A 13,625-nucleotide genomic window follows, 5' to 3' on the forward strand; every position below is an offset into this window, starting at 1 on the left:
AGTATGTACCTTCCAGCATGTTCCAAGACAAATTCAGCAATCATGAGCCCCCCCATCAAGACAAATTCCGCAATCATGAGCAAACATGAGGCCCCCAACATGACCAACTCAGCAATCATGAGGCCCCCAACAAGACAAATTCAGCAATCATGAGGCCCCTAACAAGACAAATTCAGCAATCATGAGGCCCCTAACAAGACAAATTCAGCGATCTTGAGGCCCCCAACAAATCATGAGGCCCCCAACAAGACAAATTCAGTAACCATGAGGCCCCCAACAAGACAAATTCAGCAGTCATGAGGCACATAAATAGACAGCATTTCACATAAATAGGCAGAATGCCCCCTTAATATGGTAGACACCTCTCACCTGGCAGCAGTTCCCCAAAATACACTCAATCTGACAGCAGTGCTTCCCCAAAAATAGGTAGCCCCAGGTCTATAGGTGTCCCCAGAATAGGTGGCCAGCAATATAGATGTCCCCAGAACAGGTAGCCAGGGGTAGAGATGTCCACAGAACAGGTAGCCAGGGGTATATGTGCCCAGTATATGTAGGCAGGGGTATGTGTCCCCAGTATATGTAGCCAGAGGTATATGTGCCCAGTATATGTAGCCAGGGGTATATATGCCCAGTATATGTAGCCAGGGGTATATGTACCCAGTATATGTAGTTAGGGGTATATGTGCCCAGTATATGTAGGCAGGGGTATATGTGCCCTGAGTAGGTAGCCAGGGGTATATGTGCCCAGAGTAGGTAGCCAGGGGTATATGCCCAGTATATGTAGTTAGGAGTATATGTGCCCAGTATATGTAGGCAGGGGTATATGTGCCCAGAGTAGGTAGCCAGGGGTATATGTGCCCAGAGTAGGTAGCCAGGGGTACATGCCCAGTATATGTAGTTAGGGGTATATGTGCCCAATATATGTAGCCAGGGGTATATGTGTCCAGAGTAGGTAGCCAGGGGTATATGCCCAGTATATGTAGTTAGGGGTATATGTGCCCAATATATGTAGGCAGGGGTATATGTGCCCAGAGTAGGTAGCCAGGGGTATATGTGCCCAGAGTAGGTAGCCAGGGGTATATGCCCACCCAGTATATGTAGTTAGGAGTATATGTGCCCAGTATATGTAGGCAGGGGTATATGTGCCCAGAGTAGGTAGCCAGGGGTATATGTGCCCTGAGTAGGTAGCCAGGGGTATATGTGCCCAGAGTAGGTAGCCAGGGATATATGCCCAGTATATGTAGTTAGGGGTATATGTGCCCAATATATGTAGGCAGGGGTATATGTGCCCAGAGTAGGTAGCCAGGGGTATATGTGCCCAGAGTAGGTAGCCAGGGGTATATGTGCCCTGAGTAGGTAGCCAGGGGTATATGTGCCCAGAGTAGGTAGCCAGGGGTAGATGTGCCCAGAGTAGGTAGCCAGGGGTATATGCCCAGTATATGTAGGCAGGGGTATATGTGCCCAGAGTAGGTAGCCAGGGGTATATGTGCCCAGAGTAGATAGCCAGGGGTATATGTGCCCAGAGTAGGTAGCCAGGGGTATATGCCCAGTATATGTAGTTAGGGGTATATGTGCCCAATATATGTAGGCAGGTGTATATGTGCCCAGAGTAGGTAGCCAGGGGTATATGTGCCCAGAGTAGGTAGCCAGGGGTATAGGTGCCCAGAGTAGGTAGCCAGGTCAGGTGTCCCCCTCCCCAGCAGGAGGGGAGCAGCGCAGAGAAGAGGAAGATCTGCTCTCCCTCCCTCGCTGTCCCCTCCAATGTCCGGGTGGCTGGCAGCGGCGGGCGGAACTGACCTCCGTCTCCTCGCAGCGCCGGATGGATCTGCCACTACTCTGGTCTGGTCCAGACCAGAGCAGCGGCTGCGCACCCGAACTTCCGGCCGGCGCTGGAGCGAGACGGAGGTGAGTTCCGCCCGCCGCTGCCAGCCACCCGGACATTGGAGGGGACAGCGAGGGAGGGAGAGCACCTAAGGTGAGAGAAGGAGGGGGGAGATGGCCCCCCTTCCCCACCGTCCCCACAGCTCTCCCTCTTCTCTGCACTGCTCCCCTCACCCGCCGAAAAAAACAAACAAACAAACAAAAAAAAACCCCCGCAGCTCAGCCAGGCGGAGGGCGCCCTTGGGGACCAGGCGCCCCGGGGCACTTGTCCTACCCCGACCCCCCCTAGCTCCGCGCCTGGGAATATGTGCCATGGAAGATTAGAGAAGGTTTCCTAATTTGCAATTAAATCCCTTCCAGAAACCCAACTTGAAAGCAGCATGTCAGTCCTGTAATGAGTTACTTGTGGTAGCTAAAGAGAAACAAAAGTTTGCTTTCTTAAAACAGAAAGCATTTGCAATAATTCAGGTTGGAGTGAGCTCTGAGAAGCTTAAAGGATACCTGAAGTGACATGTGGCATGATAATATAGACATGGGTATGTACAGTGCCAAGCACACAAATAATTTTGCTGTGTTCCTTTTTTTCTTTCTCTGCCTGAAACAGTTAAATATCAGGTATGTAAGTGGCTAACTCAGTCCTGACTCAGACAGGAAATGACTACATTGTGACCCTCACTGATAAGAAATTCCAACTATAAAACACTTTGCTAGCAGAAAATGGCTTCTGAGAGCAGGAAAGAGGTAAAACGGGTCAATAGTTTATAGATTTTAGCTCTGGCTTAGTTTAATGAATGTGTCATTGAGCAAAAACAATAAAACAGTTAATACTTAATTAGTAGATTTAAACATAAAATAAAACTTTGGAATATCTTAAAAAGACATTTTTAAGAGAAGTAAGACAGATGCAAACATTTATTTCATTCGTTTTTTTTCGCTTCGGGTGTCCTTTAACAAGCTGACACATCATTGCATTCAGGGGTGCACCGTGCACCAGGCCGACTAGGCGGTTGCCTGGAGCGCTGTGTGGGGGTGGGAGGAAGAGGCGCGGCCACCCCCTGTCCGATGGTAAACTGGCTTGCACCAGTTGACTGGCTGCAGCCTGCAGCTCACCTCTCCAGCCCGTGAGTTTCGGCAGGCAGAGCAGGGCTAAGGCTGGTTTCACAGTGGGTCGTTAAAGTCCCACGTTACAGCAGCCAGTAACGCAGCCTAACTCACAGCACTGTAAAATCAATTGTGCTGTTCACAGTGCCTGCGTTGCGTTATATAGTAACGCAGCACGTTTAAACAAAGTGCTGCATGCTGTACGTTATACTGGGCTAAGCAGCGTTAGACTGCTTGCACATGCTCAGTAATGTTGGAGGAGTAGGTCTCCCCTCCTCCTCCGCAGCCAGCCACATGGCTAATTAATATTCACTGCACTGCAGAGACCCATGGTAGGACTTTAGTGTTGTCCGGATCATGAACGAATCGTTCATTTGATCCGGATCTTTTTTGTGAGTCGAATCATCCGGATCATCACAATGAAAGATTCGGTTCACAGTGGATGTCTGTCTGGAAGAAACAGGAACATACATAATGTACAGTGTGGGGAAAGTCCTGTCATGCTAGTCATTTCACCCAGTCTGCTTCCCTGGTAAAATGATTCAAATGATTCGGTTCAAAGATCCGGATCTTTTCAATGATCCGATTCAAATGATCTGAATCCTTAAAAAGTTCCTATTACTAACCTGCAGCGGCTGCTTTGAGAGCTGCATAACGCAGCTCAATCTGACGTCCAACTTCAACACCACATGTTGCGTTAGGGGCACGTTATGCGACCATAACGTCCCCTAAAACGCAACGTTTTGGTGTGTAAGTAGCCTAAAGAAAATGGAGTCCAAAGCCCTGCAATAGAGACTATTTGTGTTGAATGTTAAATGGACAAATGTCTTTCCATGACCTAGTCAGAGTCCAGACTTAAACCCTAATGAAAATCTGTAGAATTATTTGAAGATTGCAATCCACCATTCAATCTGATTGAGCTTGAGCAAATACTACACAGTCTAGCAACATTGGTAGAAAAGTATCCAAAAGGAGTAATTAAGTCAAATGGTGGTTCAGCAAAGTACTGATTGGGTGATGATCCTTGGTCCATCTCTGTGATTCTGTATTTTTGTTTCTGAACTGTTGCTGTTATATCTTTTACTTGGCTACTAATAAGTTGCATTGAGTAAATATATAGCTAGAAAATATATTTTGTGTGTCATCATTTCAGGCTACAAGGCCGTAAAATGTGCATATTTTGAAGGGGCTGATTGTTTTCTATACTCACTATAACGGCCATATGTGTCACATATTCTGTTAATAAAAGTAGATTTTTTTTCAGACTAAGTATAGATAGATAAAATGCAGAGATTAATTTCATAATATCCTATTCTTTTGCAATATTCAGTAAATATAGCACAATTACGTCTGAAGAGCAGCGGAAAATGTACGAGGAGGAGTTTGCGTCTGATCACAGTGAATATCTTGAGCTTCACTCAAAGATTGGCAAGGTGCTGGAAAGATTTGTGCAGCTTGGCTCCAGAATGAAGAAATATCAACCGGGAACCGTAGAGTACAAGGTGGGGTGAACACAATTTTTACGCTTATGAATATATTACCAAAACGTCTCATCAAATTGTAACTATTTTTGGAGAACGTTTCATGTCTTAAAGGGGCCTGTAGTGAAGCAAAAGTACATAATGTAAACACAGCTCCATTAAAGGGAAGGTCCAAGCAAAATAAAAAAATGAGTTTCACTGACCTGGGGCTTCTACCAGCCCCATGCAGCCATCCTGTGCCCTCGTAGTCACTCACTGCTGCTCCAGTCCCCCACTGGCAGCTTGCCAACCTCGGAGGTCGGCGGGCCGCATTGCGTACATTGTTACGCATTCCCGCTAGTGCAGGAACATTGACACATACATTTTTACGCGTTACTGGTTCAATGCGTACATTTTTATGCATTGAACCACTAACGCGTAAAAATGTACGTGTCAATGTTCCTGCACTAGCAGGAATGCGTAAAAATGTACGCAATGCGGCACGCCGACCTCCGAGGTCAGCAAGCTGCCAGCGGGGGACTGGAGCAACAGTGAGTGACTACGAGGGCACAGGATGGCTGCATGGGGCTGGTAGAAGCCCCAGGTAAGTGAAACTCATTTTTTTATTTTGCTTGGACATTCCCTTTAAGAGTGCTGACTGTACTTCCATTGATAAGCTCTGTCCCAATACCACCATTCGCATGCTTGCATGGACCTGGGTGCAGTGATTGCTTCAGCCCATCTCTGGTGGCATTGTGCATGCCAGCTCATCGGTTCATGCTGGTAAGGGTAAGGTGAGCAGGGAGTGAAATCACAATGTGGGCAGAGATGGGAAAAGGCAGCCATTCCATCAAGGTCAAGCTCCATGTGATGGTTGGATTTGCATGGAGGTATACTTATGCATGAACACTAGGGATACTAACATATGCAATGATTTGCATGAACATTGGGGGATACTAATGCAGCGTAAGGGCCTGTACACACTGGCTGCCTTGTGCTGCAATTTTAAAAGCGCATGTGTTTTTTAATTGCAACGCCTTTCTAAAAATCATGAACATCGTGATGACCTGTACACAGTGGTGCGATGCATTTTTAGGAAACACATGAAAAAAGGCAATACATGCAGATGGCATTGTGTTTTTTAGGTAAACAATCAGGAAACGAGAAAAAGCTAGCCTCAGCAAATCGCATCGCATCGCAAACAGACAAAAATCGAGACTAGAATTCTGATTAAAAAATGCAATTGCATTGCACTGCGTTTGCGATTGTGCTTGGTGGTTTTCAGTGTGTACAGGCCCTTACTGACAACACTGACTGTGCTCCACATGGACCTGTGTCAGGTATATTTAGTTTTGTCTCACCAGAGGATCCCTTCAGCTGCTTCCAGGACAAGATTTCCTTTTAGGCATACTAACCTTGTGCCTTAGGCTCCATTAATTGAGGCTTTCGCCTATAGGCACCACTGATGTAGGGGCACCTTTTATCAAAATGTCCATAAACATCACTGCAACGTTCAGCAATCAGTCTTTTTTAAAAACTGTATGAACATGAAAAAAGATTTGTTGGCTCTTTGTGTGTTGTTGTTTTTTTAAATATGAAAAAAAAAAAAAAGATTTCAGAGATCATCCAGTAAACAATATCTGACAGACTAGGTTACATTAAAATTAAACATTTTAAAAATATAAAATAACTGTCCACTTGCATTGTACATGTATTGATGGGCTGGATTTGACGCTTCTTTCACAATACATCTGTTGCGTCACGCAGATGGTAAATATTGACGTGTGCTGTTCAGGGCTGCCAGTGCTGCCCTGAGGAAGTTAACCAAAGCTCCAAACCTGGACTGTAAACGGCCCAACCGTGGGGCATGTTCCAGTTACTTAACGTCTGTCTTTACTCATCAATTTATATCTCCTTATCTGTTTTGTCTCATGAATTATTTCTCCTTATGATTGAGGTGAACAAGAAGTAAGGTGAGATAATTTGTGGATAATTTGTGAGGCAAGTTTTGTGAATCAACCCCTTAAATTTGCGTTTTAGGCAGCACATCATAAAAGCTAAACCATTTGCCAAGATCATACATCTCACTGCCTTGGTGTGTTGTCGCAGCGTATCTCTGCACATTACCAGGGAAATAGAATTACATGTCTGCTGAGATTGGTTTGAAAACCACTACTTGCATGTACTTTACTTCTATTGAATCTGTAGCTTTATTTTGTCTTTTAGGTGGTTGAAAACAAGATTGTGTCTGAATATAAAAAGGTGAAGAAGGTGAGAGTTCTCCTTTGTCAATGACAGTTTCCATCTAGTTGTTACGATCTTATGAATCAGCACAGACTACATCAGCACAGAATATACAGCAAATACATTTGTTAAAAATACTTCAACAATTAAGGTGGCCATACACTGCTGGTCAATATTTCTTCTCAATATCCGCAAAGCCACAAACAATTTCCGAGCAAGTGATTTTCAGGCAAATTGGATTGATTTGGCTCATCGTGCCGAATAGAATATGTCTCTCAATTGGCGGCAGGTCACCAACTGCATTCAGTTTCGGGCCGAACGACGCAGTAGCGGAGCTATGCTTACCTGTCTGCCGTTGCTTCCTCCCATGTCTCCTCTCCACCACCAGGGCTTGTCCCTGTCTTTTCACTCCTGTGAAGCTGTGTATCATGTGACAAACACTAGAGGCCAAATACTAGAGTAATAGAGGCCTCTAGTGGTCACATAAGGTACATGCCAGAGTGCTCCCAGTGCTTGGTCATGGTGTACACAGCTACCCCCGAGTAAAGAGAGTAAAGAGAAGACGGTGGTTAGGAGACTGTAGCTCCACTGCCCCTACACTCTGCACAGCCCAGGATGGGGGAGTGGAGGGCTGACAGAAGACCTGGGGACCCAGCAGGCAGTGCGCTCAGATTTCCGATAGATTTCATGCTGATCTACCGGTGTATGTCTGGCTTTAGTGTGCTGACCATCCTCCCAGGCTGGTTACAGAGACCCTGTAGCAAAAAAAAGTGCCCATGCGAGGTACTTACCTCGGGAGGGGGAAGCCTCAGGATCCTATCGAGGCTTCCCCTGTCCTCCTCCATCCTACGGTGGTCTCACTGGGCTCTTCCGAACCCACAGCCAACAATATGTCAGGCGCCTGCAATATTTACCTTCCCTGGCTGCAGCGCAGGCGCAGTAGCGGCTCTTGGCTCGAGATCAGGCAGAAATAGCCAATCCCAGTCGCATCCGCTCTACTGCGCAGGCGGATCCGACTGGGATCGGCTAGAGCCGAGAGCCGCTACTGTGCCTGTGCTGGAGCCGGAGAGGTAAATATTTACATGGCCGCTGTTCGGAGGGGCCCAGCAAGACCACCGTGGGATGGAGTAGGACGGGGGAAGCCTCAATAGGATCCAGAGGCTTCCCCCTCCCGAGGTAAGTACCCACCAGGGGCACTTTTTTACGTTACAAGTTTTCGTTAAACAGCCCATCTGTCTTTGATATGGAAACAAGGGGAAGCAGTAGTTCTTTCCCACCCCCTTGCAAAATAGCTTTTCCATGTCAAGGGCATGGAGTCCATCACCACCTCCGGTGCCCTGGAAGAGGTAGGGGTAAATGCCCCTATGCATGTGTTGATTGCTCCTGTACTTTCCTGGATTTGTGTTAAAGGTATTGAGAATAAAAAGTAGCCCAGTTCCTAATCACTAATAAGTGAGAATGTCAATCGGTAGCCAAAACTGTATTGCCATTGTGTAGTGGCATCATCTCCCTTCTTGGTGACTTTCTTTGTGTCATATAATGGCCTCCGGAAACGTTCTCATCTGAAAAATGTATAATGAAATAACCAGAAGTTACGTTTATCATACTAGTTTAAAAATCCTGCTTCTGCTTATTTATCAGTGGGCTTGCGTTGGTTCCCTCAGCTTTTGAGAAACCTGCACTGATCTTTTGTGTTCTCTGGCGCGCATGCACGCACACACCTCTGCAGGTATCAGGACTTGATCTTTTGGGTGACATTTTGTCTAGAAGCCAGCAATGCCTTCTGTGCTATGGAGGGGGTAGAGGGAACAATGATACCTTACATCATATTCCCAGTTTACTCTGCTGGTCTTGGGGGCATAAAATGACAACAATAAAAACCTGAAGGGGTGCCCCCCCATCCCCCCGGAAAAAAGGCAACAGACTTTAAAATGCCACAAATATGTCTCTACCCTGCACAAATAAGATTCTTTATTAAACCAGCAACAGACAGTATCAAAGGGGCTCATTCTGCACTGGGCCGTAGCTTCCCAAACATTACTAATGTTGCAGTGTGACAAACATGGTTTTAAAACAAATCCAGGTCTAGACGAGGCAGTCAAGACACAGAACATTTATATTGCGTTTTTCTCTTGGCAGACTCAAATGCCTTCAGGGCTGCAGCCAATTAAGGCATGTTTCATGGGCACCAGGATCATTAGAAAGGCATGCCCAAAGATTCCTAACTGTTAAATATACTGGCTTGAGCCTTGATTTGAACCCTGGTCAAAGGCTCAAACCCTGCATCAAAAGAGACAGCCTTAAGGGAGAACTGTAGAGAGAGGTGTATGGAGGCTGCCATATTTATTTCCATTTAAGCAATACCAGTTACCTGGCTATCCTGCTGATCCTCTGCCTCTAATACTTTCAGCCATAGACCCTGAACAAGCATGCAGCAGATCAGGTTTTTCTGACAATTTTGATGGATATGATGTGATTAGCTGCATGCTTCTGGTGTGATTCAGCCTCTACAGCCAAATAGACCAGCAGGGCTGCCAGGCAACTGGTATTGCTTAAAAGGAAATAAATATGGCAGCCTCCATATACCTCTCACTACAGTTCTCCTTTAAAGTGGATCCGAGATAAACTTTTACTCATTGCATAATTGTGTTCCTTATATATATATATATATATATATAGCATTCTTCAAGCTAAATACTTTTTTTTTAATACTCTAATTCCCTATAAACTAAACAAGCCTCGCCCACAGCTACTTTTGTGCCTTGGCACTGTAGCAAGGGCTTATGGGAGCTCAGTCTGGGCAGGAGGAGGAGGAGGTTACTAGCCATTGATTTCAGAGGCATAGGGAGGAGGACAAAAAGTAGGGATAATAAAAATTGCACCCTGCAGGAAGAAAACACAGAGACAACAGGAGCCCAAATGGTGCAGTATGTCACAGTACCAGAAGCATGTAAAATATGCGAATGTATTATACTCACAAAGGTGGGTTGCAGAAGGGCAACCGACCACTAGAAGCAGGTGGAGATATACAACCCCGACTCCACTCGGGTGACCAGACAGAGCTGGTGATGGTCGCACTCTTGATAAAAAGCAAACCTCAAATGACCTAAACTGGTCAAAGAGGGTTGATCCCCCTCCAAAAGGAGGGTGAAGGCACAAGGTAAAGGGGGAAGAGGCGCCCAGAGCAGATAAAATACGTTAAAAACAAATAAAATGAAAAAAGTGAGGTGGCTTACCTCAATGAAGACAAATTCACGTATTAATAGAATTTTATTGCACTGGCAACGCGTTTCGTGGGTGCATACCCACTTCCTCAGGCCAAATAGCAGTGCCTAATAGTGCTTGTAGCCACAAATAAGGCGCCTTATTTGTGGCTACAAGCACTATTAGGCACTGCTATTTGGCCTGAGGAAGTGGGTATGCACCCACGAAACGCGTTGCCAGTGCAATAACATTCTATTAATACGTGAATTTGTCTTCATTGAGGTAAGCCACCTCACTTTTTTCATTTTATTTGTTTTTAACGTATTTTATCTGCTCTGGGCGCCTCTTCCCCCTTTACATAGGGAGGAGGAGAGGGGACTGAATTTACACACAGGCAAGCTGATAGCATCACCAGCCCTGGACCTGTGACAATGTGACAAACAGAACATGGCTGGCCTCATTGTATCACAGGAATAAATAATCATAAACTTTTGAAGCTGGTTGCAGCTAGATATGCTGTGTAAACTATCTAAACTTTAGATAAGATGTATAGACAAGTTACTCGTTATAGTTAGTTTTTCATCTCGGATCCACTTTAACCAGTACACTATCCAGCTGACCTGACCTCTATGTGTAATCCTGGCCCATTATTCAAAGTTTTAAGTTAAAATGTCCTTCTGTTTTTCGATGCAGACATACCCCCGCTACAGTGAGGAAAAGTCACGTTGTGAATACCTGCACCACAAATTGTCTCATATCAAACACCTTATTTTGGAATATGAAAAAAACACACCGACCTAGCCAGGATGACACTTGAACCCTCTGGCAACCTGATAACACTCCGTCTGTTACCGCACGCCTTGAAGGAACCAAGCTTTCAGCTACTGTGAAAAAAGTGCCATCAGACTATTGGTTGATCCATGCATAATATGGAGGAAATGCCTTGATCTGGATCATTCCAAATGCATCAATTTCTGCCTTAAGAAGGACTCATGCAGATTACAAACTTTTTATAGTAACAGCTTTCATGCTGGATATTGAATGTGAGCATGTGAGCTCATATAGAACAATTGGAGCTCAGAGCACTGAATAGTTTTCCAAGAGATATGGATGTGCAAACATTGCTGTGCAGTGTGGTGAAGAACTTCTAGGCACCAGTAGTGGTACAAAAATATACTTTGTGGTCTTGTGAATGAAGGAGAAATGGTTAAAATGTAAGGCAATAAATGTTCTGGAAAGGATTCTTGGTAGGGTTGGCAGAGTTACTTAGTATCTCCAGGATTTATTCCAATTAACCTCTCAGTTCTGTTGGGCTCCACAGATTACCTCTAGGTCATGGAGCTCTGCTCCAGCGTTTCTCTATAAAACTAACTTTCTCCAGCTCCAGGTAGAGGAAATAGCTCCAAGCCCCGGGCCTTGCCTACGCTTATTCTCTATGTACAGTATGTGAGTAGTGAGAACTTTTCTTCCCCTAGTCTAAAAGTGGTCATACACGTACAATTTTTTCCTGTCCATATTTGGCAGATTCAATCATTCTGACCGAAACTGCTAGAAATTGATACCTCAAACAATGCCTGAACAATCGATTTCAATCGGTTGATCGCACTGGACAGAAGATATTGCTTGATTGTTGGTGGATTGGAAGCACGGCAATAGCAACGTTCTATTTTTAGGGCTGACCAACGTACAGTGATGGCAGCGAAGCTTCCACTCACCTATCCACTGCCGTGTGTCTTCTCTCCATCGCTGCCAGGGCTCTCCTCCCTGTCTCTTCTCTCTATCGCCTAAATCCTGTGACAAACACTAACTAGAGGCCCGATCAGTGGCGTAGCTAAGGAGTTGTGGGCGCCTATGCAAGCTTTATAATGGGACCCCCCCAAACACTCTATACATAACAATTGATACGGTGCACCAAAACCTGCCAAAGGCAACTACAGTGTCAGGGGTGCAAGATGGGGATGGGGAACCGCTTGTTAATGATTACCACTATTCAAAGTATCTATAGAAGTGATTATTATGAGCACAGAAGAGAGCTGAAACTGCATTTGAGGGGGGGCTCTTCGGGGCCCCTCTGGCCCAAGGACCCCGATGCGGTCGCAACCTCTGCAACCACTATTGCTACACCCCTGGGCCAGACAAGTAATGCACATGGTCACATAAGGTACATACCACCGGGCCTCTAGTGTTTGTCATGGGTCACAGGCGATGGAGAGAAGAGGCAGGGAGGAGAGGCCCAGCGGCGATAGAGAGAAGACACACACTGGCAGACAAGTGCGCTGCCAACACTCTGCACGGCCTGGGGATTGGGGGGAGCACCCACTGTCAGACAGGTGAGCGTAAGCTCCGCTGCCAACACTCTGCATGGCCTGGGGGAGGGGGGAACACACACTGGCAGACAGGTGAGTGTAGGGGAGTAGCACACAGATAGAAGGAGACCTGGGGTAGCCCGGCAAGCAGCGCGCAACTCCACCGATTTTAAATAGTTTGAAAATGTGTGTAGTGTGGAATAATTTCATTACAACCCGAGAGGGATCTATCTGTTGGTTGAATATGGTGACCATTTATTAGTGTATGGCCACCTTACCCAGCGCTGAGCTGATCTGAGACCAGATTCTAGATTGCAGCACATTGTGCTACTTACAACTCGTTACGGACTATGCCTTTGACATTTGCAGTTTTAGATAAAGACAATCACCTGTTACAACTGAAAATGCAATTTTGCTCATTATCCAATAAAAACATTTGATCTCAATCTAAACTGTGTTCCAAAAGTATGTGACATCCTGGAACCGGAATAGGTGATGTGCATACTAGAGCAGAGAGAATAGTGTGGAGAAGCCAGCCAGCCTGATATAGACACATGTAGAAGAACAAACTACACATACGTATATTGAGATCCAAATCACAGTCATTATTTAAAGTTAGACAAAGCAGCTAATGTGTTCCATCCAGAACAGAAGCCTTATTCACAACTTTCATTTAAAGCAGTGTCCCCCAACCCTGTCCTCGAGGCCCACCAACAGTGCATTTTTACTTGTTCAGAAGAGAAAGGATTCCGGGCACCAGCCTTGCAATCACCTCACTTTAATGACATCCCAAACATCAGACAAAAATGCAGTAGAATAGCCTTAAGGCTATTCTACTGCACTTTTGTCTGCTACTGCACTTTTGTCTGATGTTTGGGATATCATTAAAGTGAGGTGATTGCAAGGCTGGTGCCCCGAATCCTCTCTCTTCTGAAGAAGTACACTTGAACTGGCATTTTGGAGGCAAAGCTATCACACCTCTGACAGCCATATTGCCCACGTGCTACACCTCGTGCCAATCCATCTCTTTCTGTTGTTCACAAACAGTGCGTGTTTTGTGGAAATCCACAGAAGTAGTTAATCAGCTCTGAGACACTAATTACCCCACCTGTGTGACAGGGTTGGGGAGCTCTGATTTGAAGGACACATCCAAGAAAAATTTTTTTACTTACCCGGGGCTTCATCCAGCCCCTGGCAGCCTATCTGTCCCTCGCCGCAGCTCTGGTGACCCAGGATCCCCTCCATTGCAGATGCCAACCTCGCAAGGTCAGCATCTTCTTCTACGCCTACGCGGGGCCACGCTGCTCACGGTCGCACTCCAGTGGCCAGGACTCAGAGCATTCTGCACAGGCACAATAGTCCTCGCTCGCACAGAAGATGCCGACCTGCAATGGAGGGGATCTTGGGACACCGTAGCTGCGGAGAGGGA

At 45.9% G+C, this 13,625-nt stretch overlaps 1 protein-coding gene across 2 annotated transcripts in view; it reads left to right on the forward strand.

The window, feature by feature from the left end:
• Positions 1 to 12,648, forward strand: part of ELL3 (elongation factor for RNA polymerase II 3) — a 118,827-nt gene extending 106,179 nt beyond the window's left edge. For both annotated transcript variants that reach the window (XM_068275279.1, XM_068275278.1), the window contains exons 10-12: positions 4,313 to 4,484; positions 6,669 to 6,713; positions 10,584 to 12,648. In XM_068275279.1, coding sequence (XP_068131380.1) covers positions 4,313 to 4,484; positions 6,669 to 6,713; positions 10,584 to 10,691 — 325 coding nt within the window. In that variant the 3' untranslated portion in view covers positions 10,692 to 12,648. The remainder of the gene's footprint in view (positions 1 to 4,312; positions 4,485 to 6,668; positions 6,714 to 10,583) is intronic.
• Positions 12,649 to 13,625: the final 977 nt, after the last annotated feature.

This window comes from Hyperolius riggenbachi, chromosome 3, assembly GCF_040937935.1.
Source record: "Hyperolius riggenbachi isolate aHypRig1 chromosome 3, aHypRig1.pri, whole genome shotgun sequence".
Taxonomy (NCBI): domain Eukaryota; kingdom Metazoa; phylum Chordata; class Amphibia; order Anura; family Hyperoliidae; genus Hyperolius; species Hyperolius riggenbachi.